General features: G+C 53.4%; 2 protein-coding genes across 4 annotated transcripts; both read right to left on the bottom strand.

Moving 5' to 3' along the window:
- Positions 1 to 357: 357 nt before the first annotated feature.
- Positions 358 to 9,366, bottom strand: hcfc1b (host cell factor C1b). The gene is given in 25 exon segments (XM_029833482.1): positions 358 to 851; positions 949 to 1,000; positions 1,076 to 1,373; positions 1,474 to 1,659; positions 1,732 to 1,854; positions 1,933 to 2,132; positions 2,208 to 2,339; positions 2,523 to 2,715; positions 2,792 to 2,965; positions 3,126 to 3,268; positions 3,395 to 4,249; positions 4,314 to 4,611; positions 4,734 to 5,051; positions 5,147 to 5,248; positions 5,326 to 5,553; positions 5,631 to 5,819; positions 5,897 to 6,381; positions 6,456 to 6,635; positions 6,715 to 6,821; positions 7,117 to 7,201; positions 7,291 to 7,490; positions 7,572 to 7,732; positions 7,814 to 7,962; positions 8,456 to 8,656; positions 9,318 to 9,366. Coding segments are annotated over 25 exon segments (5,133 nt in total). The 5' UTR covers positions 9,352 to 9,366; the 3' UTR covers positions 358 to 811.
- A 357-nt stretch (positions 9,367 to 9,723) lies between these two features.
- irak1 (interleukin-1 receptor-associated kinase 1) lies at positions 9,724 to 25,709 on the bottom strand. Of its 3 annotated transcripts, none has more exons than XM_011620943.2 (15): positions 25,381 to 25,709; positions 22,229 to 22,396; positions 22,049 to 22,165; positions 15,226 to 15,377; positions 14,976 to 15,149; positions 14,691 to 14,755; positions 13,704 to 13,815; positions 13,469 to 13,590; positions 13,185 to 13,386; positions 12,903 to 12,971; positions 12,737 to 12,824; positions 12,572 to 12,666; positions 11,450 to 12,020; positions 11,056 to 11,154; positions 9,724 to 10,974 (listed from the first exon to the last, which is right to left on the bottom strand). In XM_011620943.2, the coding sequence occupies exons 1-15, from the start codon at positions 25,481 to 25,483 to the stop codon at positions 10,895 to 10,897; spliced, it is 2,217 nt and encodes a 738-aa protein (XP_011619245.1). In that variant the 5' UTR covers positions 25,484 to 25,709; the 3' UTR covers positions 9,724 to 10,894. The 3 variants fall into 3 exon arrangements, with proteins under 3 accessions (XP_011619245.1, XP_029689334.1, XP_011619248.1); XM_029833474.1 differs by having other exon boundaries at positions 13,469 to 13,587; XM_011620946.2 differs by having other exon boundaries at positions 15,226 to 15,329.
- Positions 25,710 to 26,501: the final 792 nt, after the last annotated feature.

Below are 26,501 nucleotides of genomic sequence, written 5' to 3'. Positions count from 1 at the left end.
CGCGCCTCTCCTCGCGCGCCAGCCCCGACTCGGAGACGCGTCCTGATCGAAACGAGTATTGATCACGTGAGGATAATCGATCGGGATCCGCGAGGAATTCCCCAGAAAGTCTCGTTAAAAATGACGTGACGTATCAGCGCCGACAAGGTGGCTTGTTTGATCTCGCTGCGCTCGCGACCGTCTCGGATATGTTCAGTAAACGAGATGAAAGAATAAAATATATTAATAACCTAAACGCGCCTGACTGGTGCAGGTTAATCCCGGTGTGCGCCATCTGCTGGCTGCCTGTGGAACCACATTCTGTCTTATTTCATTATTATAATCATCTTATTTAATCAGTGGAGTCCACACAGCGGCTTAAAAAAAGCTCTAAAAATCTTTATTGTTCCAGAGAATATTCACAAACAACAGGTGTGAGTTCCAAACAGTTGAAAAATCGTTCACTTCCTGTCCAACGCTGCGCTGCCTTCGTCAACAACAGAGGAAACAGAAACCACAAGATCGGCTTTCTTACAATTGATATTATAAAAAGAAAAGCTAAATAGGTTTTGTTGCTACAGAAAAAGTATGTACAAAAGAGCTGGTTGGACGCCACCTTGGTGGAGGCGCCTCCTCACGAGCACCGTGACCTTTGACCTTTACGGTGACCTCAGAGAAGACAGGGCCAAAGACGAGGGAGCTACATCTACATAATAATAATCATCATCATCATCTCGAGGTTTATTTCTACTGGAGAGTGAAAGATTAGGAGGCCTCTTCTGTCAGCCCCGCCTCCTCCCCACGAGGTCCTGGAGCCAAGCGCCGGCTCTCCCTACTGGTCGCTTCGGAACTTCTTTGGTCCAACGGGTTTACTGGAAACACAAGCAGAATGGTGACTGTTGGGCGGAGCACGTCCATGCTGAATGGCGTGTTCCACCTCCACCACTAGCAAACGAGACGCCTTCTTACAAATCAGGAGACGCTCCGGGTCTCTTGGCCGAGGCTTTGCCAGCTTCTTTCTCTACAGGAGACACACAGACACGTGAACGCGTGGCCCCCACCATCACAGCGGCGGCTCCGCCTGCTCGCCTCTCACCTTGGAGCCACCGGACCTGGGTGGCGGGTCCGTAGCCCTTCTGGTTGCGAGCGGCGATGCGGAAGATGATAGCAGGCTTGGTGGTGTAGTCGATGTGGGCGTTGGCCAGGCTGGAGGCCGCCACCAGGCAGGAAGGAGTGGGTCCACAGTAGACCCTCATGAAGGCCAACTGGGCCGGGCCAGAACTGGACGCCGTGGTGGCCTGGCTGGACTGGATGGCCAGGTACACCGAGTACTCAGTGATCTTGCCCGACGTGACAACGGGAGGCTCCCAGGTGAGCTGAGCTCCGTCCAGATTCTGCAGGGAGGGCACAGGTGAGGCGCGGATCCACCCCCCCACCGCCCAAACCGGTCCAGTCCATCCGTCCGAGGTGGCAGACAGGAGGAAAAGGCCTCACCTTGCTGATCTTGATGGCACACGGCGCTCCAGGGAAGCCGGGCAGGCACGTTTTAAAGGCCGACACCTCAGAGAAGGCGCCCCGGCCGCAGATGTTGATGCCCGCCACCCGGAACTTGTAGGCGGTCCCTGGCTGCAGCTCCACCTTCCTCATCTGGCTGTAATCTGGCGTCAGCCCTGAGTCGTCCTGTGGACACAGGCCGCACGCAGTCAACAACAGGTGAGCAAACTACAGGAAATAACGCAATAACGCTCTTACGTCCACGGCGCCGCCGTCGTAGGGGACGTAATAATGAGTGACCACCATGTTGGTCACCTTGACGATCCCAACGTCGAACCACTGACTGTCCTTAAGCCCCGACTTCAGCTGGACGCCCTGCTTCTGCACACGCACACACACACACACACACACACGTTAACGCCATCCTGGTGCGTCACCCTCTCCAAGGACCTCCCTCACCGCTGTGGTTGCTGCAACACCATTGGTCACTTCAGTGAACGAGGACTCGCTCTTGGCAGCGCTGGCCGCCAGCGGGGGGGCGGGACCGAACGTGCTGGCCAGCCGGGCGACGGCGCTGGTGACGGCCGACGAGGACGCCAGCTCGTGTCCGTTGCTCTCGGCCGCCGGGTCGTTCAAGCTGTCGGCTGGGGCAAGGCCCTCTGGGACAGCAGAGAGAGCGGAGTCAACCTCTGGCAGCTCATTGAGATGTGGCATTGGTGCGGCGGCGTCGCCACCTGTGGGCACGCTGGCGTGCTGCGCGTCTGCGTCCGCTGCATGGTGGATATCCTGCAGCTGCTGCTGCTGGACCAGAGCCTCCAACTCCTGCTGGGTTAGGACGATGGGGATGGGCTGATCCGCCGAGCCCTCTGCACCGCCGGCACACACACACACACAAGAATCACGTCTCTTCCTCGTTAAAGAGGCCGTCAGGAGTAACCGTCTGTTTACTGTAGCTGGTTAACCCTTCCAGTCGTGACTAAACCCACCGACCATAGCCGCCTGCGCTGCCCCCTGCTGTCCGTCTGAGCCACAGCACGTCTGTATCTTACCCGCCTGTCCCGCCGCCTGCAGCACTGCCTGTATGGCCGCCTGCTGCACCGCGTCATCTGCAGCCGTGGCAACGCTCAGCTGCTCGGGGGTCAGTCCCGTCACCATCAGCGTGGTTGCCCCGGTGACCAATTCGCCAGCATCTCTCTCCGATGACATGAGCTCCTGCGGAAGGCCGCCGTGGGAGGAGTCCATCTAAGAGAGAGACGGCCCGAGTGGTCGGCTCCGTGCGCTTCAACGTGCGCTGGGAATCTGTCTGTCAGCTGCTCACCTGCGCCGCTGCCTCGCTGGACTCTACGTGAACCTGCAACACCGCCGCAGCCGATGACTCCACGCCATCCGATTGGTTGTCTGTGTGCATAGGCTCCTCCTCCTGGGCTACGGCGACCAAGGCAACGGCCTCCGAGGACTCTGCCCTGACCTCCCCGACCAGACAGGAGATCTCCTGCACGGAGGCCAGAGACTAACGGTCAGGAAGTGAAGGAAGTTCATGGCCTCGGCGCTTTAAAAGCACCCTAGCGCAATAACGTGGCGTTCATGACTGTAGGTTCTGATCTACTCCACCAGGGAGCTACAGCTCATGGTGCTGCGTGGACAACACTTACGGGTATAGATGGTCCCGGGGTGGGTGTGGCCTGTGTTACCGTGGTAACGGCTCGACTCTGACTGGCCACGATGGAGGCCACAGGTTCAGAGGAAGAAGACGGGTCTTTGGAGTCTCCCTGCAGACCCTCCCCGACCTGCTGAGCTGCAGAGTCAAGACAGGAAGTGTTTAATAACATGTTTATTGGCATGTTTAATAACACATTTATTAGCATGTTTAATAACACGTTTATTAGCACGTTCTGCTCGGTTCTGCTCAATCTGCTTTTACCAGTAGCTGTGGTGGCGGTGTTGGTGGTGCCGGTCTCGTGGGTCTCACACGGTGGGTTGGAGCACACCTGGTTGGTTCCACCTAAGGTTGCTGTGGCAACAGTGGCGGTGTTGGTGGTGCCGGTCTCGTGGGTCTCACACGGTGGGTTGGAGCACACCTGGTTGGTTCCACCTACGGTTGCTGTGGCAACAGTGGCGGTGTTGGTGGTGCCGGTCTCGTGGGTCTCACACGGTGGGTTGGAGCACACCTGGTTGGTTCCACCTAAGGTTGCTGTGGCAACAGTGGCGGTGTTGGTGGTGCCGGTCTCGTGGGTCTCACACGGTGGGTTGGAGCACACCTGGTTGGTTCCACCTAAGGTTGCTGTGGCAACAGTGGCGGTGTTGGTGGTGCCGGTCTCGTGGGTCTCACACGGTGGGTTGGAGCACACCTGGTTGGTTCCACCTACGGTTGCTGTGGCAACAGTGGCGGTGTTGGTGGTGCCGGTCTCGTGGGTCTCACACGGTGGGTTGGAGCACACCAACGTCACTGCAGAACAACCATCATAAGCATCACTACCGCTATGCCAGGCGCTGGTGCACCTGGTTGACGTGGTTCTGGTGCACCCTGCCGCCCGGCTCCACAGGTGAGCAGCAGCCGGTCTTGAAGGAACAAACCTGTACCTGTGGCAGCAGGAGCGTCTCCAGCCCCCCCCCCCTGCTGTCGTAGCTGTGCTGGTGCTTGTGGTACTTCCAGGATCTTCTGACGTAGGAGAGGCCATGATGGAGACGGGCAGATCCTGGACCAGCGGCTGGGGCTCAGCACCGCTGGGCGTGGTGATCAGAGTCACCTGCACATCCAGAGCAGATGTGAGAACATCTGGGGAGGCTTTCCACCCCAATCACCACGCTGGATCCTTCCCAATTCACTACCTGTTTGGGACCTGTTGCAGCAGCAGCAGCAGCAGCTGTTGCCGTGGTAACCTGGCTGGCCAAGGTGGCGGTGGTTGCGAGGGTGGTGATGGTTCCCAGACTGGACACCCCTGCAGAGACACACACGCACTGATACAGGTGCGTCCCAGAGGCGGCGGTGGCCCCCGCTCAGTGTTTACCTGTGGATCCCTTGACGACCAGCGTCGTGACCGTGGGTTTGGTGGTGCCAGGTGACACCAGTCTGACTCCGCCCATTGGGAGGGTTCTGAGAATGGTACCAGGTGTCCCTGGAGCTCCTTTCAACACCACCTGAAGACAGGAAGACAAGTGTCAGGGTCATTCTGACTGTTTCCCACTGTGACGGGATGGTTGCTAAGGGGGTCTAAGATGTGGTCCCAGCAGGGGGGGCTGGACCCCGGCAGGGGTGCTACCTGTGTCAGCTGCCCCTGCTGCCCTGCTGCAGCCATCTTGGGGACCGTGGTGATGATCTTTCCTGCGGTTCCCTGCGTCATCATCTTGGTGGTCAGAATGGTGATGGGGCTGTTAGAACCTGCTCCACCCTGAAGGGCGGACATGGGGATGGTCTTGATGATGGTGGTCCCAGATTTGGAGGTCGCCGGGGCAACGCCCAGGATGGTGGATTTGGCTGGCGTGGAGCCGGCCTGCACGGTGCTGAGGAGGGTGGTCTGCTTCCCATCTGCTGATGACACCAACTTCAGGATGGTTCCAGCTGGGAGGCCACCTTTCGCCTGAGAGCGCCAGAAACACGGGTTCACGCACACGTGCACGCTCTTGCCTCTCCATGTGTGTGTGTGTTTTCAGGTGGCGGGACAGGAAGACGTACCTGGAGGAGCTGGGCCACGGCGTTGCTAGCTGCCTGACCACTCTGGACTGGGGGGTTCTGAACCACCGACACGACCTTCCCCAGGTTGCCAAGGTTACCGATCTGAAAGGGACGCCAGACAACATGAAGAGCTTCCTGTTTACTCCCGTTTGAGCAGGAAGCGGGGCGGCGCCACTCACCAGGGTCCTCCCCCCACCCACGCCCAGCGGGCTGTTCACCAGCGTGATGGTTTTGGTCACGCCGCCCACCACCGTGGTCACCACTGGCGTCTGCTGCGAGACGGTCACCGTCCCCGACTTGTGGACCGTGATGATGGGGCGACTTGGGGTCCCAGGGGTGGAGACGACAGAGACCCCGCCCAACTGGGAGGCCGCGGTCTTCAGCATTTGAGTGGCGGGGTTGCTCACCTGCGGGACACGGAGGGGACACGCGTCACACGTGCAGGCTCGGAGCAACGCAACACTTCAGCACGTCGTCGGCGTACCACAGTGACCGGGGACGCCGCCTTGCCCACCAGGCCACTGGAGCCCGGACTCATGGCCACCGTCTTGACCAGCGTGGCCCCCGCGGGCACGTTGAGCACGGCTGCCGTGGCCGGAGGGATCTTCTGCGTTGCTGCCGCCGCCGCCGCCAGCGCTGCCATGCCGCTCATCTGAGGACTGCTTCCTGCGGACTGAGGACAGGAAGCAGGAAGGGTTGGACGTGGGACTAGAAGCGGGAAAAAGTCGGCAGAAGCGGGAAGTGTCGTACTGCTCCGTGGCCGGCCTGAGCTGGGACCACCATCCGGACCCCCGCAGGAAGTGATGTCACGGCCACGGGCGGCTTGGCGGGCACCTGTCTCACCGTGACGATGGAGGCTCCCTGAGCAGAACCGGGCGCTGCCGCCACCTTCAGGACAGCTGTGGAATTACACCATACAGGTGAAGACACCCCGCCGCTCCCACCCGAGGCGACCTGAGCCAACCCACCTGGCGCTTTGGCGGCGGTGGGAGACGGCACCAGCGTGATGGCCTGGTTGGCCGCTGTTGTGCTGACGAGCGCGGGGCTCTTGGGGGGGCTGGGGGCTGGCGCTGCCACAGGAAGCGGTGCGGAGGCCGGAGCGGCGGCAGCGGGGATGTCGTATTTCTGCACCTGCAGCAGGTAGGTGTCGGCCGTCTGGGATGGGCCCCAGCTCACCTCCAGTGACGACGTGTTGGCCCGGACCAGCTGGACCCGAGAGGGCGCGCTGGGGCGCTCTGGGAGGCAACAGGGCGACGACACGTTAGGGGTCACGTGACAGGCGGCCTGAGGCGGCCTAACAGGGGCTCACCTGTCTCCAGGTACCACAGGTCCTTGCAGCACACCTGGTTGTTCCAGGCCTTCCTGTAGCCGTCCCGGCCGCTCCAGATGTACAGCCTGGAGTTGATGGCCACGCTGCAGTGGCCCGCCCGGGCCCGGGGGACGTTCTCCTCCAGGCTGTCCATCAGGACCGTCTCCCAGCACAGCGTCTCTGCACACACAGGTGAGCCACAGGTGAGCACGCAGGCAGACACGGCGCAGCGGAGCAACCTGCACGGCGGCCACGGTACCCAGGTTGAGACACGCCAGCGTGTTGGTGCACTTCCACTCCTTCTCGTGAGTCGCCACCTTCACGTCGTCCATCACCAGAGGAACCCAGCCCCCAAACACGTACATCCTGGGGGGACGGGCGTGAGACAGGTAGAGAGACGGGTAGATGGTAGGTCGACAGGTAGATGGGTAGAGAGACAGGTAGACAGTAAGAGAGATGGGTAAACAGATGGGTAAGTAGACAGGGTAGACAGGAAGGCAGGCAGAGAGACAGGTGGGTAGACAGACAGACGGGTAGAGAGATGGGTAGATGGGTATAGAGACAGGTACACAGACAGACAGGCAAGTAGACAGACAGGTACACGGGTAGATGGGTAGAGAGACAGGTAGACGGGTAGACAGACAGACAGGCAGGGGCGTACTTGTTCTTGATGGTGGTGGCAGAGTGCAGACTCCGGGGCAGGGGGGCAGTTCCAGAGAGGGCAGGTTTGCTCCACACCAGCGAGTCTGTCACATGACCAGAAGACAGAGCGGTTAGCAGCAGCCCAGAGGTCACGTGACCTCCAGAGGAGTGAAACACCCCCCCCCCCCCTCACCGATGTCCAGGAGCCACAGGTCTCCCAGGCGACAGCCGCTCATGCCCCCGTAGATGATGAGCCGGGCCCCCCCGGTGCTGCTCACCACGGCCGTGTGACTCTCCCTGGGAGGGGGCGGCTGCCCCGAGGTGGGGGGGATCTCCCAGCCCACCACGCTGGAGCCGGGCCGCAGCTCCAGGCAGTAAAGGTCGTTCAGGTACCTGTGGCACAACCAGCGCGCTGTTACTGCAGGCAGGCGCGGTGCTAACGGCGGCGCGGTGCTAACGGCGGCGTGGGCTAACCTGGGGATATTGTTCTTGGGGTCCTCGCTGTCGTTGGCCAGTCCCCCAAACAGGTAACAGGAGCTGCCGATCAGGGAGAAGCTGTGGCCCAGGCGGGGGCAGGGGGGCGGCCCGTTCTTGGGCGCCTTCGCCTTCAGGCGCTTCCACTCCCAGCGGCTGGCCTGGAGCAGACGGGGGGAGAACGTCATGACCTGCTCGGCGCCGGGGGCGTCCCGGCGGCCGGTCGGCGGCGGCTACCTGACCTGCAGCTCGTAGAGGTCGCTGCTGTATTTGCCGTACTCCACCATCCCCCCGAAGACCAGCAGGCGGGTCCCGTCGCACACGAAGCCGTAGGCGGCGCAGCCGGGGGGGACGTCGCCGCGCACCGCCGGGATGAACCACTGGTTGGTGGCTGCAGAGAGCAAGACAGGTGTGAGACAGACAGGTGTGAGACAGGCAAGGACGCAGGTGAGAGGACGCAGGTATGACCCGCTTCCTGGGTGAAACACACCTGGGGGGCGTCTCTACCACCACCTGCTACATACCAGCGCTCCACTCAAACCAGTGCGCCCATTGTTCCCAGTCTTACGCTGGCGGGACGGGGGGTGTGGCCGTGAGGCCGTGACGTCAGCGTGTTTTCAGTGAAAACGCGCCATTTTTCTCTGCGCTTCTGCCAGAGCCGCTATTAGCCGGGCAGCTAACGCGTTAGCATGTCAAAGAGCGGCCTTGCCAATAAGCAGGAGCTAGCCTAGCCTGAGCGGCTAAGCCTCAGACACGGACTTAAGCTTCGTCGCTCCAACAACTTGGTCGCAACGCGGCCTATTTTGGGGGGCGCATGAGGCTGAAACGGTAGGCATGGTGACACAAGCACGACATGTTCATAGCTTCAGATGCAGAGTTCGTACCTGTGTTGTAGACGTGCAGCTCATCCACGATCCCCTCGTTCCCCCCACCGAACACCACCATTAGCTCTTTGATAGCCACGGCTCGGTGCCCGTGCCGAGGCCGCGGTACCGGGCCAGTGGAGCTCAGGACGCGCTTCCATCGAGGTTCCAGCACCGCGGAGGTTGCGGATTGGTTGGTCATGGTGTTCCTATGCCCGTCACCTAGTCCCCGGTGAAGGAGAGAAATCCAAGTTCAGTCACGGTTTGCAGGAAAACGCTCTTGAAATCGGTTAGCCAATGTCCCCGAATTAGCGCTCGCTGGCTAAACAGCTAGCTAGGAAAGAGGCTCGCTCGGAGGCTACTGGCGGGCTTTTAATGCATATAAATGCGCTTTGAGGGTTGCAAACGGTTGCCTTTCGCGGAATACAAAGAGTCGTTTCAAAAATACAACAAATGCATCTTCTCCGAAAGAAATGTTAATTCAAAAGTGTTGAAAAGGGTGTTGGCTAGCCGGACGCCTGAGATAGTCAGTCCGCCATTTTAGCTTGGCGAACGCTTCCAGAATTGGTAGGAAACCGCCAGTTGCTGCCCGGGCTAGGAGAAACCAGCAGGAACAGAATGCATATCCAACTGAGCCGTGATGGGATGGATGTCTGCTCCCTGCATCCACATGGCAGCACGCAAAGAAAGCCAAAAAACGGGTGTTAAAGAAGCAAAGAGGGACGTATTTTCGCTTAGCGGCGAGCCGCCATCTTAATGCTAACGGCAACTGCTGGAAATGGCAGGAAGGCCAGGCAGCTAACAGGCTAACAGCAGCTGATCCAGCTCCATTCTAGCCACCGAAACAATGGCCCCGAATTATCCGTAGAAAGCAAACAGGCACCGTTTAGAACATCCAAAAGGCACCCGTCTACCATGGCTGGGCTCCCCGCCACCGCACCGCTTCATAGAGTTCCATGAGAAACTTTGCATCGTATCTGTAACTTTACAATCGGATTGGCGGATAAAGTAAACCGAATAAGTGATGTAAATGAAAATAGCGAAGCTTCACATTTTCAATCGTTACAATTCCTCTGATTAGCAAGCTTCGAATATTTGCCACCCACATTCTTCCAAAAACCTCCAGAATTTTTCGAGATTCTCCCCAATAAACGAGTATGAGCATCCCCAATAAACGGAGCTTTACTAATGAGTTTTACAAAACGTCCATTTGAGCCGCAGCTACAGACGAGTCCTTTATATCATTGGAGTTACTTGGTAACCAGCATTTAAAACAAGTGACAACAAACCAGAATAAAGCAACTTTTTATTTTCTTACGTCATTTGGTCAGATGCGGTTTAATGAAAGAAATAACCAGACAGTCATTCCATATTTCTGCTCAACACCACTAACATGTTAACTAGCTCGTGGTCGTTAAATGCTAACAACAATGGTACACGTTAGCCACATAAGTTAATGCTATTTAACCCATTTGTTAACACGTTATGCTCTCAAGCCACCAACACACGTCCCACTACTCCGTACATTGTCTTTTATCGGCGGGATCTGGGGGGCTTTATTCCGCATTAACCATTAGCATCTCACAACACTGCGACCGGATAGCCTCCATTAGCCGCTAGCTATGGGGAACGCGATGTAAGAGCAGTCCTGGGTGTATGAAGGCGCTGAAACAGCGCTAATCAGCCGCCCCACAACCGAAAAACGACGCTTATATCTTGAAATGATGATTTACTCCTTGTTGTGAACTAGCCTAGCGAAGCTAATGTGGCTCGATGCGCGGCGGGTCGGAGCGGCAGCTGCTTCAACCTGCCGCGGATCAACCGGGAGCGTTTCTTCCCTCTTTACTGTACTTACTCGTGATTATAGCAATAGCCGCCGAATCGCCGCTACTCTAGGATGAAAATATCCGGACAAAATGCATGTAAAAACAACACAAACACATCTTCTCATGCCGCTCAGGACGACGCCATGTTTCCGGCGGCGGGACCAGGGCGCTGCCTACAGGCCAGCGCTGGAAATGCGGCGGACAGGTGGTGTGAAACAGACAATAATATCTAGTCTAAAGGCTCCGGGTGGCAGAGCTCAGTGGTCAGATCTGATACTGCCGAGCATAAAAAGCAACAGTATCACGTATTTGGTCAGGAATCTGTCAAAAACAGGAATAAATAATATTCCAGGGTGGCGTCAGCGCCCCCTGGTGGTGCACCTGTGCGTGCTCGCCATCACCTGGAGTGGACACACATTGATCCCAATTAAGACACACAAAAACGGGCGTTTTCACCCCGACAACAATGACAAATGCTGCATTTCACGCAGTTTCAGCCGTGAGGAGCAAATGGAAGTCCGAGCAGGCGGCCTCAGGTGGTCTTTGGTGACCTCGGGTGGTCTTTGGCATCTGCAGGTGGTCTCAGGTGGCCTCTGGTGGTCTCAGGTGGCGGCTCTGCCGTCCCCGGCCGCCATCACTGGCGCTGAGCGGGCAGCCAGTCCTGCTCGTCACTCTCCTCCGGTCCTGTCAGAGCCACAGAGCTGGTCCCTCCATCTGAGAACCACACAAGACAGAAGTGAGAGGCCACGGCAGCGGGACGGTGACAGGATGTTGGTTTGAGCACAGGTGACGCACAGATATCCTCAGACGAGAGCAGCTCAGGGGTCTCGATCCGTCCCTCTTCATACAGCGTCTTCTTCTGTAGAAGATGCTGCTTACTGGGATTCATAAGGACTGCACACACACACACACACGCGCACACGCACGCACGCACACACAGGTAAATTAGAAGCAGCCTGTGCACACAGTCCCAGTCTCTGTCCAATGGTTCCCTCCAGGACCGTCTTCATGGCCTGGCCCACAGAGGACACCTCTACAGTGTGCCACACCTCCGTGACACCGTTTTCCAGACACCTGTGTAACGGTCCCGTGATGCAGACGCCGGGCCGGGACCACAGGCGGCGCCCCCGCTAGGATGCTCTGCTTTTAGCCCGACCTTAACTAAACCCCAAAACGTGGCAGGACCTACCTGAGACAGGTGTCCTGACTGGAGACAGGGGCTTGAGGACACCACAGAGCCCAGCTGGGTGGTGTCCTCTGTGGTCTGGCTCCACACACCTCCCTGTACTGGAGACATGACTGGTACCACTGGGCTGCAGAGGGAGGCTGTAGTGTTCTTCAGTGGGGACAGAAGCCTGGTGGGACTTGGCATCAAGGGAGGCTGTTGGACTCTGGTGTCGGTCTTTGGTGGACGGACTGACGCATCTGAAAGCTGTCCCATTAGTTCTTAGTTTGGACTGAAGGTCATACTGGGAAAAGCCTCGGCTCTCGTCAGTTTCACAGGGACCAGCGAAGGAGGAGGGGGATGGGGAGCAGGAAGAAGAGCTGGAGACGTGGGACGAAGGAGAACGGAGTCTGTGGGGAGACTGGAGGGAGCAGGAAGAGGAGCAGGATGATGACTGAGAGGACTGGGCAGGCTGGTAGGTGTCCTCCAGTGGTCCCAGTTTAGACAGCTCTTTAGAGAGACATGCACCACTAAGGTCCATGTGAGGACTGCTCCTCTTCACCAGGGTGTTGATATCCTGAAGTTTGTCAAAGACCTGGAAGAGGAACAGCACATGAGGAGCAGCAGGAGAGGAACAGCAGGAGAGGAACAGCAGGAGAGGAACAGCAGGAGAGGAACAGCACGAGAGGAGCAGCAGGAGAGGAACAGCAGGAGAGGAACAGCAGGAGAGGAACAGCACGAGAGGAACAGCACATGAGGAGCAGGGCATGAGGAGCAGGGCATGAGAAACAGCAGGAGAGGAACAGCAGGAGAGGAACAGCAGGAGAGGAACAGCACGAGAGGAACAGCACATGAGGAGCAGGGCATGAGGAGCAGGGCATGAGGAACAGCAGGAGAGGAACAGCACATGAGGAGCAGGGCATGAGGAACAGCAGGAGAGGAACAGCACATGAGGAGCAGGGCATGAGGAGCAGCAGGAGAGGAACAGCACATGAGGAGCAGGGCATGAGGAACAGCAGGAGAGGAACAGAGCATGAGGAACAGCACATGAGGAACAGCACATGCATGGAGGGACAGATTGAGGGACAGATAGAGGGATGGACAGATGGAGGGACAGAGGTGCATCAACAAAGGAGCGTCCCTGACTTCTGCCATGGCTGGTCTCCCCTTCCTGTTGTTTGCCAGACATCTGCAGGCCAGCGCCACCATCTCCATCCACCCAGCAGGCTCAGTGGCGCCCTCTGCAGACACAGCAGCAGTGGAACGTGACCAGGTGACTTGAAATCAGGAGCAACACAAACGCGTTCTTACCCGCCAACAGCCGGTGATCCAGCTGTTTTCTCCAACTTTCTTCAGGAGAACCAGAAGGACTCTCCCTGATTTCTTCCACCAGGTCCTTCTGCACATCCACACACAACATGGAGAAGAGAACGTCAGACTGGTGGTCAAGACACAGTGTATCAACGTGTCCTCTGACCAGGTATTTTTGTCCCAAATCTTGGTCTTCCTCCAGCGCGCGACGACCCGTTAAGACTTCCAGCAGCACCTGAAACAAGCAGGAATGTTGGAGGAAAGCTCATGGTCACGACTAGAAGCACAGACAGCACCAAACAAAGCTCAGCCAACACAGACGTTTGGTTCCAGAACCAAAGGCGGGCCGACCAACTGACAGCTTTCAGAGTTTCAATAATCCCGGACTGGCCCACCAGTCCCCCTTTCAACCGTTAGGTCTACCAGCGGCCCACAGAGGAACCCTCACCACGCCGAAGCTGTACACGTCCACAACCGTGCCCAGCTTCCCAGTCCTCACGTATTCATGAGGAAGGTAAGCCAGCGTTCCTCTGATGGTGGTGGTGCGGCCGAGCGGCTTCGTCTCAGATGGCGAGGGTCTAGGAGCGAAGCGAGCCAGGCCAAAGTCGCCCAGCTTAGCGGTCATGTGGTGGTCCAACAGGATATTTGAGCTGCCGAGACAGTCGAGCTATCAGAGGAACGTTCTTCACCAAAACACAAAGTTCAACAGGGGAGACCATTTGTGATGCTGACCTCTTCACGTCCCCATGGATGAGGGGTGTGTTTCCACTGGGGGGGCTGTGAAGGAACTGCAGGGCCGTTGAGGCTTCGGTCACAACACTGACTCTCTGGGACCAGGACAAGTAGGAGCTCTGCTGATCCCCCCCCCACACACACACACACACACATTACAACCGCCTGTCATGCATAGGTCCACTCATACGGCTGTGTGTTTCTGTGTGTTCCTGTGTGTGTGTGTGTGTGTTACATTGTGCAGTTTGTGCTCCAGTGACTTGTTCTCCATGTAGCTGTAGATCAGACACACTGTTCCTGGTCCTTTACTGAAACCCAGCAGATCCACAATGTTCGGGTGCCTGAACCTGAAGGAGAAAACACATTAAAAGGATCTCGTTGTGTTTGTCACCCCTCACGTTCAGCTCTGCTCTGGTGTCACTTCAAGTCCAGTCTGGGGGAGGTGAAGAAGCTAAAAGCAGGCTAATCAATGCTGCAGCTCAGACCAGGAGGTCAGGGCGGGGTTCTGCCTGCCCTGGGTGAGGCCAGACCAGGAGGTCTGGGCAGGGTTCTCCCTGCCCTGGGTGAGGCCAGACCAGGAGGTCTGGGCGGGGTTCTACCTGCCCTGGGTGTGGTCAGACCAGGCGGTCTGGGCAGGGTTCTCCCTGCCCTGGGTGAGGCCAGAACAGGAGGTCTGGGTGGGGTTCTCCCTGCCCTGGGTGTGGCCAGACCAGGAGGTCTGGGCGGGGTTCTGCCTGCCCTGGGTGAGGCCAGAACAGGAGGTCTGGGCGGGGTTCTCCCTGCCCTGGGTGAGGCCAGAACAGGAGGTCTGGGCGGGGTTCTCCCTGCCCTGGGTGTGGCCAGACCAGGAGGTCTGGGTGGGGTTCTCCCTGCCCTGGGTGTGGCCAGACCAGGAGGTCTGGGCGGGGTTCTGCCTGCCCTGGGTGAGGCCAGAACAGGAGGTCTGGGCGGGGTTCTGCCTGCCCTGGGTGGTGTGGGAGGTGTGGTCGCGCTGTGACACCTCAGCCTTTAAGGACGTGATGGATTAAGGATCTCCACTAGTTGGGCACCAGTTTGTTGACATGGTCAGTCAGCCTCACTGGCAACCCGGCCCAGCCTGGTCCAGCCTGGTCCAGCCTGGTCCAGCCTGGCCCGGCCCAGCTCTTATCTCTGTGACGTGAGTTGAGTCTTTAGCAGCTTTCTTCACCACTGACACACCTTCATGATGCTCACCACTACTTACTTTGACAGCTTCTCCATTTCTGTCTGAAAACTCTGATTCAGGACTTTCCAATCCAGCAGGCGGTCCTGTAGGAACCAAAACAGTCCATCACTGTCCACCTTTCAACCCTCAGCAGAGTTTTCTTAGAGGTTTGGCAGATGTTTATGCTAACATGGAAGGATACTCATGGATCTACACAGAGACACAGCAAATGTCTGCACTTTAAAAGTGTCCCATGTGGACCAGCACAGCCACTATAGAGGAAGACCGGCATCCCCCATGAACAGCCCCAGCGCTGCCACTCACCTCTTTCAGAACCTTCACAGCGCAGACGGTGTTACTCAGGGTTGCTTTGTACACTACCCCAAACCCCCCCTCTCCCACCTGAAGGGTGGGCGAGAACCCCTTTGTCCCAGCATGCACCTCTTCATATGACCAGCACATCAGGCCACTGCTACAGGACACCTCTGCCACGGAGGGCTAGGGGACGACATCAGCACATGAATCTTTAGAACAACATGGACGCCTTTTTTCTGTGTGTGTGTGTGTGTGTTACCTGAGTGTGTGGTCGACCAAGAGGGCTCGGTTCTTGTACCTCTGACAGAAGCCTGGAGGGAGGTGGGGCAGGTCTGGGCAGTTCTTTTCCTTCTACTTTATGAACTAGACAAACAGTCCCATTTGGAGGTTGAGTGGAAACACCAGATGCAGCTGTCAGTATGGACATGCACAACACAGCGTCTATAAGCTCACACACACACACGTCTAACGTCCATATACATCTATAAAGGTCACACACACGTCTAACGTCCATAAACGTCTATAAGGTCACACACACGTTTAACATCCATATACGTCTATCAGGTCACACACACGTCTAACGTCCATATACGTCTATAACAGGCATGTCCAAAGTCCGGCCCGGGGGCCAATCACGGCCCTCGGTAAGATTTCATACGGCCGCAACTTCAGTCTTATAATGTATTATTTATGGCCCGCTGGCACTAACAGAATAAATAAATCACTGACATGTAATTCCTCCTTTCACCACATGGTGGCAGCACCACTGTAATGCTGTCTGGCTCTGCATCCTTGCCGTAAACCCTTCTCCGCTTATTAGTCATGGCGACCGCAAAGAAAAAGAGGAAAGTTGATAGTGAGGGACGCCACTTTCAAGAAAGATGGGAATTACAGTACTTCTTTACTGAAAATCGAGGCAATTGTGTTTGTCTTATTTGTCAAGAGACTGTGGCCTTGTTCAAAGACTTTAACATAAAGAGTCACTATCAAACTGAACATGCTAACACATACGACAAGCTAACAGGCAGTGACCGCGCTGAAAAAGTGAAACAACTCCAAGCTGCTCTGGCATCACAACAGCGATTCTTCACGCGGGCCTGTGAGTCAAAGGAAAGTATCACCAAAGCAAGCTACGAAGTGGCCATGTTAATAGTTAAACATGGCAAACCTTTTTCTGAAGGTACATTTATCAAAGACTGTCATGAAAACGGCGGAGAATGTTTGCCCGGAGAAGACGCAAGAATTTATGAATGTTTGCCTGGCACGTAACACTGTGGCACGGAGAATCGAGGACATATCATCAGATGTTAAGAGACAACTGGGGGACAAGGGAGTGGCTTTTGATTATTTCTCATGAGCCTGCGATGAAAGCACCGATGCATCTGACACTGCACAGCTCTTGATTTTTTTAAGAGGAGTTGATGACAACATGAAGGTAACAGAGGAGCTGCTTGACCTCCAAAGCCTTAAAGGCCAAACCAGAGGAACAGATTTTTTCGTTTCTGTTTGTGAAGCTGTTGATGAACTGAAACTACCATGGAGTAAAGTTTCTGGGATCATTACCGATGGTGCGCCTGCCATGGCTGGTGAGCGAAGTGGATTGTCCACACTGATCTGCAATAAAGTCACCGACGAAGGCGGTAACGCTATTAAACTTCACTGTATAATTCACCAGCAGGCTGTCTGCGCCAAACATCTCAAATTTGATAATGTTATGAAACCAGTGGTAAAGGCAATTAATTCTATTCGCTCTAAAGCTCTACACCACCGACAGTTTCAGCAGTTCTTGCTTGACATTCAGGCTGAATACGGAGACGTAATATATCACAACGATGTGAGGTGGCTAAGTCGGGGGTCCGCATTGCAGCGATTTTTCTCTCTCAGAGGGGAAATTGGACGTTTTTTGGGTGAAAAGGGGCAACCGATGGAAGAACTGTCCGATCCTGTATGGCTGGCAGATTTGGCGTTTATGGTTGACATAACGAAGCATCTGAATGCGCTGAATGTTAATCTGCAAGGACAGGATGCAGTGGTGAGCCAGCTGTACGCTCACATCAAGGCCTTTGGAACCAAGCTGCAACGTTTCCAAAGACACTTGTCCCAAACAGAGCCCCGCACCGCGCACTTCCCAGCTTTAAAAGAGGTGATCGACAGTTTCCCACAGGACAACATCGGTGTGCAAATGATGACTTACGCAACCGCTATCGCGTCTCTTACAATGGAATTTAACAAACGCTTTCGGGAAATTTTCCGTTATTGAAAAGGACATGTTGCTTTTCTCTTCTCCCTTCTCCGTGGACCCTGATGATGCTCCTCCACAGCTGCAGCTGGAGCTCATCGAGCTGCAGTGTGATGATGAGCGGCACGGCAAACACCAGCAGCTTTCGCTTATTGACTTTTACGGGCAGCTGGATAAAGGCAGTTTTCCAGAAATGCAAACATTTGCTAAGAAAATGCTGAGCTTATTCGGCTCCACATATTTGTGTGAGCAGACATTCTCTGTCATGAACTTAAACAAGAACCGACTGAGGGCAAAACTAAGTGACTCCCACTTACGTGACATTTTACGCATCTCAACTACTTCCCTCAAACCAGACCTGGCCTGTTTACTGAAATCCAGATCTCAGCATCACCCTTCTCATTAGTTTCAGCAAGTTATTGGTTTCTTGATCAATCTGTAATTGAATGTTTTGAATCCGTCACTATTAACAGTGAAAAGCCAAAAGCAAACTTACGCACTTGGACTTATGGCACTTTTTTCATTTTTTCTTGAATAAGATTTTGGTTATAACTGTTGATGTTGTGTACTTGTAAATGTGACACAAACTATTACTCTGAAAGATCTTGTAAAAGACAAGAGCAAAATTTACTTGTTTTAAACTTGAATGATAACAGACAACTTTGCATTACATTTATCAAACTCATGGAAATTTAAGGTATTCCATACAGTTCAGTGTTCAATATTATCTGACTCTCCAGATGTGAATTAAAGGCAGAATTGTGTTTTTAGAGTTGTTCACGTCTGCCTGAGTGGCTTATATTTGGTTACACTGCCATTTGAAAAATAAAGAGAATTGTGACAATGAAAATTGTTTTATAATAGTGTACATTTGCATGTAACCTTTCTGGTTAAAAAAAACATCAGAAGGATCTACTGGCCCCCGGGCATCTTTACGTTATCAAATCTGGCCCTCTTTGCAACAAGTTTGGACACCCCTGGTCTATAAAGTCACACACACGTCTAACGTCCATATACGTCTATAAGGTCACACACACGTCTAATGTCCATATACGTCTATAAGGTCACACACACACATCTAACGTCCATATACATCTATATGGTCAAGGGAGCTGGTTCCATAGCAGGGGGGCCTGGTAGCTAAATGCTCGGCCCCCATTCTACTCCAAGAGACTCTGGGAACCACAAGTAGACCAACATTCTGAGAGCGGAGCGGTCTATTGGGCTGATAAGGTGTCACTAGCTCCTCCAGGTAGGATGGAGCTAGGCCTCTGAGGACCTTGTAGGTCAAAAGAAGGGTTTTAAAAATCATTCTAAATTTAACGGGCAGCCAATGAAGCGACGCCATTACAGGAGTTATGTGATCTCTTTTGTCAATACCTGTCAGAACTCTGGCTGCAGCATTTTGGATCAGCTGGAGGCTTCTTAAAGAGTTGTTTGGACACCCTGATAATAAAGAATTACAATAGTCCAGCCTGTAAGTAACAAATGCATGGACTAACTTTTCAGCATCATGGTGGGTCAGTAGCTTCCTGATCCTTATGATGTTCTTCGGGTGAAAAAAGGCACTTCTAGAGACTAATTTAATGTGTGAGTTGAAGGAGAGATTTTGATCAAAAGTTACTCCTAGATTCCTCACAGAGAGACTAGATGTTAATGAGATACCATATAGAGTGATCATGTGATCTAATCTATCCCTGAGAGGTTCAGGACCAAACACCATGACCTCAGTTTTTCCTGAGTTAAGGAGGAAATTTGAAGACATCCAGGACTTTATGTCTTTAAGACAGGTCTGGAGCTTCACTAACTTCTCTGTCTCCTCTGGTTTCATGGATAAATAAAGCTGAGTGTCATCAGCATAACAATGAAAATTTATCCCATGCTTCCGAATAATGTTCCCTCAGGGAAGCATGTACAAGGTGAAGAGGATTGGTCCAAGTACAGAACCTTGAGGAGCTCCATGGCTAACCCTACTGTATGAGGAGGGAACACCATGGACATGAGCAAACTGGTATCTATCAGATAAATATGATCTAAACCAGTCTAGTGCTGTCCCTTTAATCCCAATCACATGTTCCAGTCTCTGTAACAGGATGCTGTGATCAACTGGATCAAAAGCAGCACTGAGGTCCAGCAGAACCAGCATAGAGAACAGTCCATGATCTGAAGCTATGAGAAGATCATTAGTAACTTTAAGAAGTGCTGTTTCTGTGCTGTGATGAGCTCTAAAGCCTGACTGAAACATCTCAAACAGGCTGTTTCTCTGCAGGTGCTCCAGTAACTGAGTCATCACCACCTTCTCAAGAACTTTAGAGATAAAAGGAAGGTGACACATATATGGTCACACACGTCTAACGTCCATATACGTCTATAAGGTCACAGACACGTGTCTAACGTCCATATACGTCCATATACGTCTATATGGTCACACACACGTGTCTCAGGTCCATACATTATAGACGGCTGAGGAGTTGCGTCGATACACTGCTGCGCCACCGTGGAGGCACGAGGTACTAAGACTGAGGTACTACACACACCCCACACACACACCATACCATAAACATCTTACTATAAACCCCATACCATGAATCTTACACCCTACAATACCATAAACACCCTATGACACCATACACACACCATTCCAGGGGTGTCCCAACCCGGTCCTCAAGGGCCCCAATCCAGCCGGGACTCCTTTCCTACCTGGCAGGCCACAGGTCCACTGGGTTCCCTCGTTCCTTGGTGGTTTCATGGATCTATTCAGAGGACTGGACACCGGAAGCTCCCCTAGAGCCCCTGCTGGCCAAGCAGAGGTACTGCAAAGATGGTGTCAGCTTCTGTCAGACCCAAAAAGACCTTTTCCCATAGGTAACGTGGAAAAGGAGACGTGTATAACTCAGCAAATAAAGGGTTTGTAAGGACTTTTTGAATGCCCTTATTTAAATTGTCAGTTCTACCGGATTAGTCTTTACGTTGTGAAGGCTCGGCACCGAGCCTGGCTGCAGGTTGGCGTCCCACACAGGCTCGCCAAGGTGCTAGAGATGAGCTTATTCATCATGTTTGTCTTCTGAAATAATTCAGTCAAGTACGCATCGATGTTTTAACAGTCTTAAGGTCTTTGCTAGGTTCACCGTTTTTAATATATATTTCTGATCGTGGCTATGAATAAATCAGTTATTACGTGAAACGTTCAAAGCAGCTGGCCGAGGAGAGGATCTCTCTGTAATACATCCGTTCAATATTCTGGAGAGACATTAAAATAGTCAGCTTGTTCGAAGCTTAATTATGAACATGTGTTTCTCTGATTACTAACAGCCAGCACGATGTCCTGCCTTGTGTTACTATAGTTAATAAGTTAATATAGTCACCTATTGATTCCCCATTAGCGGCTCCACCAGCCAACACAGGAGCGTTCCCTTTCAAAGAAGCAGACCTCAACTCTCAACTACAGCCTGATTTTTGCGGCATCGCCAGGGAGGCTGCTCAGTCTAACACCTCTGGAGTGGTGGTCTGGCTTTGGCTTGGGTTAAACTAGTTAAGGGTCACCTTCACATGCTGATTTACCTGGACTGGCTCTTGTCACTGTGCTGCAGCGCAGCCACAAGCAGACCTCAGCAGGCTCATGGACGGAGCGTTTTCTCACACCTGGAAGTGGTGCCTGTTTTGCTTCATGAGCCACTGAGCAACTTTCATGGGAATGAATGAAGGCTCCGCCCCCAAAACGGCCTCAGTCCTGTGAATAGATCCATGAACCCACCAAGGAAGGAGGGATCCCAGTGGACCTGGTCACCTCTTCACCATACCGTACTGTACCATACCGTACTGTGCCCTACCGTAAAGTACCATACCATACCATATTGTACAGTACCCTACCGTACATGCCATACCATACAGTACCATACCATATTGTACAGTACCCTACCGTACATGCCGTACCATACAGTACCATACCATACTGTACCATATCGTACCATACAGTACCCTACCTTACCATACTGTACCATATTGTACAGTACCCTACCGTACATACCATACAGTACAGTACCGTACTGTACCGTATTGTACCATACCGTGCCATACCATAGCATACTGTACCATACCGTATCATATCGTACCATACCATACATACTGTACCATACCGTACTGGACCATACCGTACTGTACCATACCGCACAACTTTGTTGGTCTAAGAGGAAAGTCTTGTGTTCAGTAACAAAGTACACCACCCACTGAGTAATGACTCCTGTCTAATCTAATTAGCCTGTTAATCTAGTTAGTTAATCTAGTTCAGGGGTCGGCAACCCGCGGCTCTGGAGCCACATGCGGTTCTTTGGCGCCGCCTTAGTGGCTGCCTGGAGCTTTTTCAAAGAAAATGGAAATTGTTTTAATATAATTTCTGTAGGAGGAAAAACGTGACAAACATTCTTAAAGTTTTCCAATGCTGTATAAATGTGTATAATAAATATTTAATTTCAACATCTCATTATAATGGAAGTTAAACTTAAAGCGCCATCGTACAGCAGACTGGCCACAAGGTGCGTCATTCTCTCCAGGAAGCACTGCAGGGAAATTCAACATTTCATCATGAATGCTCATTATATATTTGTAGCCTACTTATCATTTGGAAAGTAGACTAATACAGCTAATATAGACACTTACAGCATGTGTTGCCTTTATTATAAGCCCTATATAAGGCTTTTAATTTTTTGTGGCTCCAGACAGATTTGTTTCTTGTTTTTTTGGTCCAATATGGCTCTTTCAACATTTTGGGTTGCCGACCCCTGATCTAGTTAGTCTCCATCTAGCAGTGTGTAATATCTGTGTGACAGTGAGTGTGTGTCCGTACCTGCGGTGGACAGTCCACCAAGTGATTTGAAAGGTGGCGACGGAACCCTAGGAGCAGCAGGAGCAGTAGGAGGAGCAGCAGGAGCAGGAGGAGGAGGAGGCTTCAGCCTGGAAACTCCTTTAACGAGAGAAAAATCAGCCATAGGATGACACTCCTCACAGTTTAGGCTGGAGATCCCACCTTTCAGGATGACATCCCGAGGACGCAGCAGCTCCAGACCTTCCAACAGGTTAACCAGCTCACCGACTCGACCGTTCCTGATCTCCCACTGGTTCATCACCCAGTCAGTCCGCTTCTCCTGCTTCTGAGCCAATCGTAGAGCGGTCTGGTCGTCGAGTACCATCGAGGCTACAAGGGAGGCACAGGCAATGGACGCACAGTCAGTCAGACCAGCAGAAAGACAGAAGTTGAGGGGACAGAAGTTCTAAAATACAACCAGGCCTGGGGAACATTAGAAACTGCAACAACATGCGAGCTTCACCGGTCACAGCACTCAAGCTACACATCAGCAGACTCACTTCCTTCTTGTGGCTTGAGGCAGATGTGGGTGACAGGAACTTCTGTCACTTAGCAAGAAAAAAAATCACTGCCAAGGCCATGACACACAGGCAGACAGGCAGGCAGACACACAGGCAGGCAGACAGGCAGGCAGACAGACAGACAGACAGACACACAGGCAGGCAGACAGGCAGGCAGGCAGGCAGGCAGGCAGGCAGGCAGACACACCGGGAAGGCAGGCAGGCAGGCAGACAGGCAGGCAGACACACAGGCAGGCAGACAGACAGACAGGCAGGCAGGCAGACAGACAGACACACAGGCAGGCAGACAGACACACAGGCAGACCGACACACAGTCAGGCAGACAGACAGACAGGCAGGCAGGCAGACGGGCAGGCAGGCAGGCGGACAGGCAGGCAGACGGGCAGGTAAGCAGACAGACAGGCAGACAGACAGGCAGCTGGGCAGGCAGGCAGGTGGACAGGCAGGCAGGCAGGCAGGCAGGCAGGTAGATAGATGGTTCATCTGCCTTAGTTAGTGTCAGCAATAGGCTAAACTAGCATCCCTGCTGGACTTTCAAGGTTTTCACCAAAACAAACACTCGTCCGACGTCAAAGGTGGAACTCCGGGGGTCGGTCCCTCCACAGCGAGGCCACTTACTGCCACAAAGACTGGTACCGGCGTTGCTGGGTCCAGGGACCATCACGTTCCAAAAAAATCATTAAATAGGCCATTAAATAGGCGTCACGTGACCTTTTTTCAAACGATGTCCCATTTTCTCAGGGTGGAATCATGGAACATGGGCAATATTTTTTCTTGAAAAGAAGTTAGAAAAGGGGAACTAACCAACACAGAGAAAACACCTAGAGAATGGAGTAATTGTTGTCCAGATCAGGCTGAGATGATGAACTTCCTCTGTCAGCGGCTGCACTGACTCAGCCCGTTGAAAGTTCACCTTTCTGATCTGATCAAAACCAGAACGGAAGCTTATCTGACATCACGGGGATTTCTCCAGGGTGAGGCTGAAAGCAGCCCCATCTCACCTGTGCGTGTTCTACAGGGCACGCGTGGCCTCGCTACAGCGGTCCTGCTAGGTACCAGCAACAGGACCGCCTACTAACCACCGACACCACGGCAACATCAAAAGAGCGACAGCAGTTCCTGAGGAACATCACAGCTGGCCGAGCAGCCGGTCAGAAGCTACAGCGCCATGGTGGTAACCAGGTGAGGGGGTCAGGATTGCCACTACAACCTGGGCTGTTACTGGTTTGTAGCTCACAGTTGTTCAGACTGGACCAAACCAGTAACCAAATCCTCTGGTCTCCAGTAGTTCAGGTCCAAGAATAATACTATCAGTAAGAGTTTGAACACCAGACGGACCAACCTGAGGCCACCAAGGTCTAAATGACCATTCTCAGCCTCCATCTTCTGATACGGCCCCGGTCTAGTCCTGGCAAAGCCTTCATATGGTCAGCTGTGTGGTCCACTCCAGGACCCTGCCATCCAAAAACACCTCTTACCCTCATCTGAAACCTTAAATCCACTAAGGAGGAACTGGAACCCAGAGAACATGACATCAATGTGGACATTCAATAAAGATGGCCTAAAGCAGAAGGCTGATGTCCAGGTGCAGCCTCCAGGGACACCAGGAGTGTCCAGGTGCAGCCTCCCGGGACACAAGGAGTGTCCAGGTGCAGCCTCCCGGGACACCAGGAGTGTCCAGGTGCAGCCTCCTGGGACACAAGGAGTGTCCAGGTGCAGCCTCCCGGGACACCAGGAGTGTCCAGGTGCAGCCTCCAGGGACACCAGGAGTGTCCAGGTGCAGCCTCCTGGGACACCAGGAGTGGGCAGGTGCAGCCTCCTGGGACACCAGGCACCTCTGGACATGACAGAAACTCAGTCCTGGTTCTGACGGCCAACAGAAGTCTGTCCCTTCCTCTAAGTGGCCATAGTGAAGAGGCAGTCCTGTTCTGTTGGGTTCCACAGCAACATCTGCTAAGAGACGTCTCACAACCGTCCAGACTTTTTTCAACACTGAAAAACCTCCCGAGATCCACAAGGTCAATAACTGACGGGTGAAGATGGGCAAATACGTGATTTCCCTGATTCCTAGTGCATTTTATCTTGACCCAAAATAGACCGATGTCCCTCCTCCTGTCCCTCTTCCTGTCTCTCCTTCTGTCCCTCCTCCTGTCTCGCCTTCGCCTGGTGTCTTATCCTGTCTCCCCTCCTGTCTTGTTCCCCCGGTCGGTCACTCCACCTGTCTCCCCTCCTGTCCCTCCTCCTGTCTCGCCTTCCCCCGCCAGTGTCTCCTCCTGTCTTGCTTCCTGTCTTGCTCCCCGTCGGTCACTCCTCCGGTCTCCCCTCCTGTCTCGCCTTCCCCCGCCGATGTCTCCTCCTGTCTTGCCTCCCGTCTTGCCGTCTGTCTCCCCTCCTGTCTTGCTCCCCCTGTCGGTCACTCCTCCTGTCTCGCCTTTCCCCGCCGATGTCTCCTCATGTCTTGCCTCCCGTCTTGCCTCCTGTCTCTCCTTCTGTCCCTCCTCCTGTCTCGCCTTCCCCCGCCGGTGTCTCCTCCTGTCTTGCCTCCTGTCTTGCTCCCCCTGTCGGTCACTCCACCTGTCCCTCCTCCTGTCTTGCCTCCTGTCTCCCCTCTTGTCTTGCTCCCCCTGTCGGTCACTCCACCTGTCTCCCCTCCCGTCTCCCCTCCTGTCTCGCCTTCCCCCGCCGGTGTCTCCTCCAGTCTTGCCTCCCGTATTGCCTCCTGTCTCCCCTCTTGTCTTGCTCCCCCTGTCGGTCACTCCTCCTGTCTTGCCTCCCAGGCCGGTTGTGACTCACCAAAGCGGGTCCAGTCCAGGTCAGACAGTGCATCCATGACTCGACAGAACTCCCACAGGACCCTGGGCGGCAGGTCGTACAAAAACTGGTCTCCTACGGACATGTTTAAAAAGCTAAAGTCGCTCTGGAGCTAACGAGCTAACGAGCTAGCAGCCGAGTCGAGCCGCCATACAGCGAATATGGGTCCCACCAGATTGTGGTCGCTGGGTGTGACCGCAGTCCGGACCGAGACCTGTCAAAGCCCCTGACAAACTTTTTACAAATACACTCCGTGTCCGTGTGTGGGTCCTCCTCTACTTCCGCTGCCGCGTGTTCAGGTCCCACTGCAATAATAGTCACTTCCGGTTGATGATCCGGGGGAAAGTGGTTTAGAAAATAAAAGCGTGACGGAATAAAGAATATTCTTGGGGAGGAAATAACACAACATGTGTGTATTTATCGGCTTGAAGTGTCATTAAACTGTCAGCGTTCTCTAATAACCGCTGATTTCCTGTCGGGGTAGTGGTTAACGCTGGAGCCAAGGCTGCTTTATTGATTATTTAGCATCCAGATTTCTGAAAATATACCTGCTTTTTCTGTCCACCTGTCCGTTTCTATCATATTCATACAAACAGAAAGCATGAAAAACTATTTAAATGTTCTTAAAATAGTTTAGGAAACTTTAAAAAAAAAAAAAAAAAAAAAAAGAGGAAGTCTTCCTCTAATACGGTCTCAAGCTTCAACAACACATGTATGCTAAAAGAGGATGTAGATGTGTTAAAAATGTGCATCCGACATCCCTTTGACCCTTCAATTAAATAACAGCATCAATCCAGAAGAGGGTGTTATCAAGGATTCCTTTCTTTTTGGAAGAAACGAAACATTTTCACTCAATTTAATATGGATTAGCTGTGCAAGTATTAAAATGGTGTTATCATGTTGTCAAGATAGATAGATAGATAGATAGATAGATAGATAGATAGATAGATAGATAGATAGATAGATAGATAGATAGATAGATAGATAGATAGATAGATAGATAGATAGATAGATAGATAGATAGATAGACTTTTGAAAGGAGGTCCTAACTAAACACTTTCTTCTCTGACACAAATGACTCATTTTCCTGTTTGCACTGATTG

This window comes from Takifugu rubripes, chromosome 3 (assembly GCF_901000725.2).
Source record: "Takifugu rubripes chromosome 3, fTakRub1.2, whole genome shotgun sequence".
NCBI classification, from domain to species: Eukaryota; Metazoa; Chordata; class Actinopteri; order Tetraodontiformes; family Tetraodontidae; genus Takifugu; species Takifugu rubripes.
The sequence above is the reverse complement of the archived record's forward strand: the minus strand, read 5'-3'. Positions and strand labels throughout refer to the sequence as shown.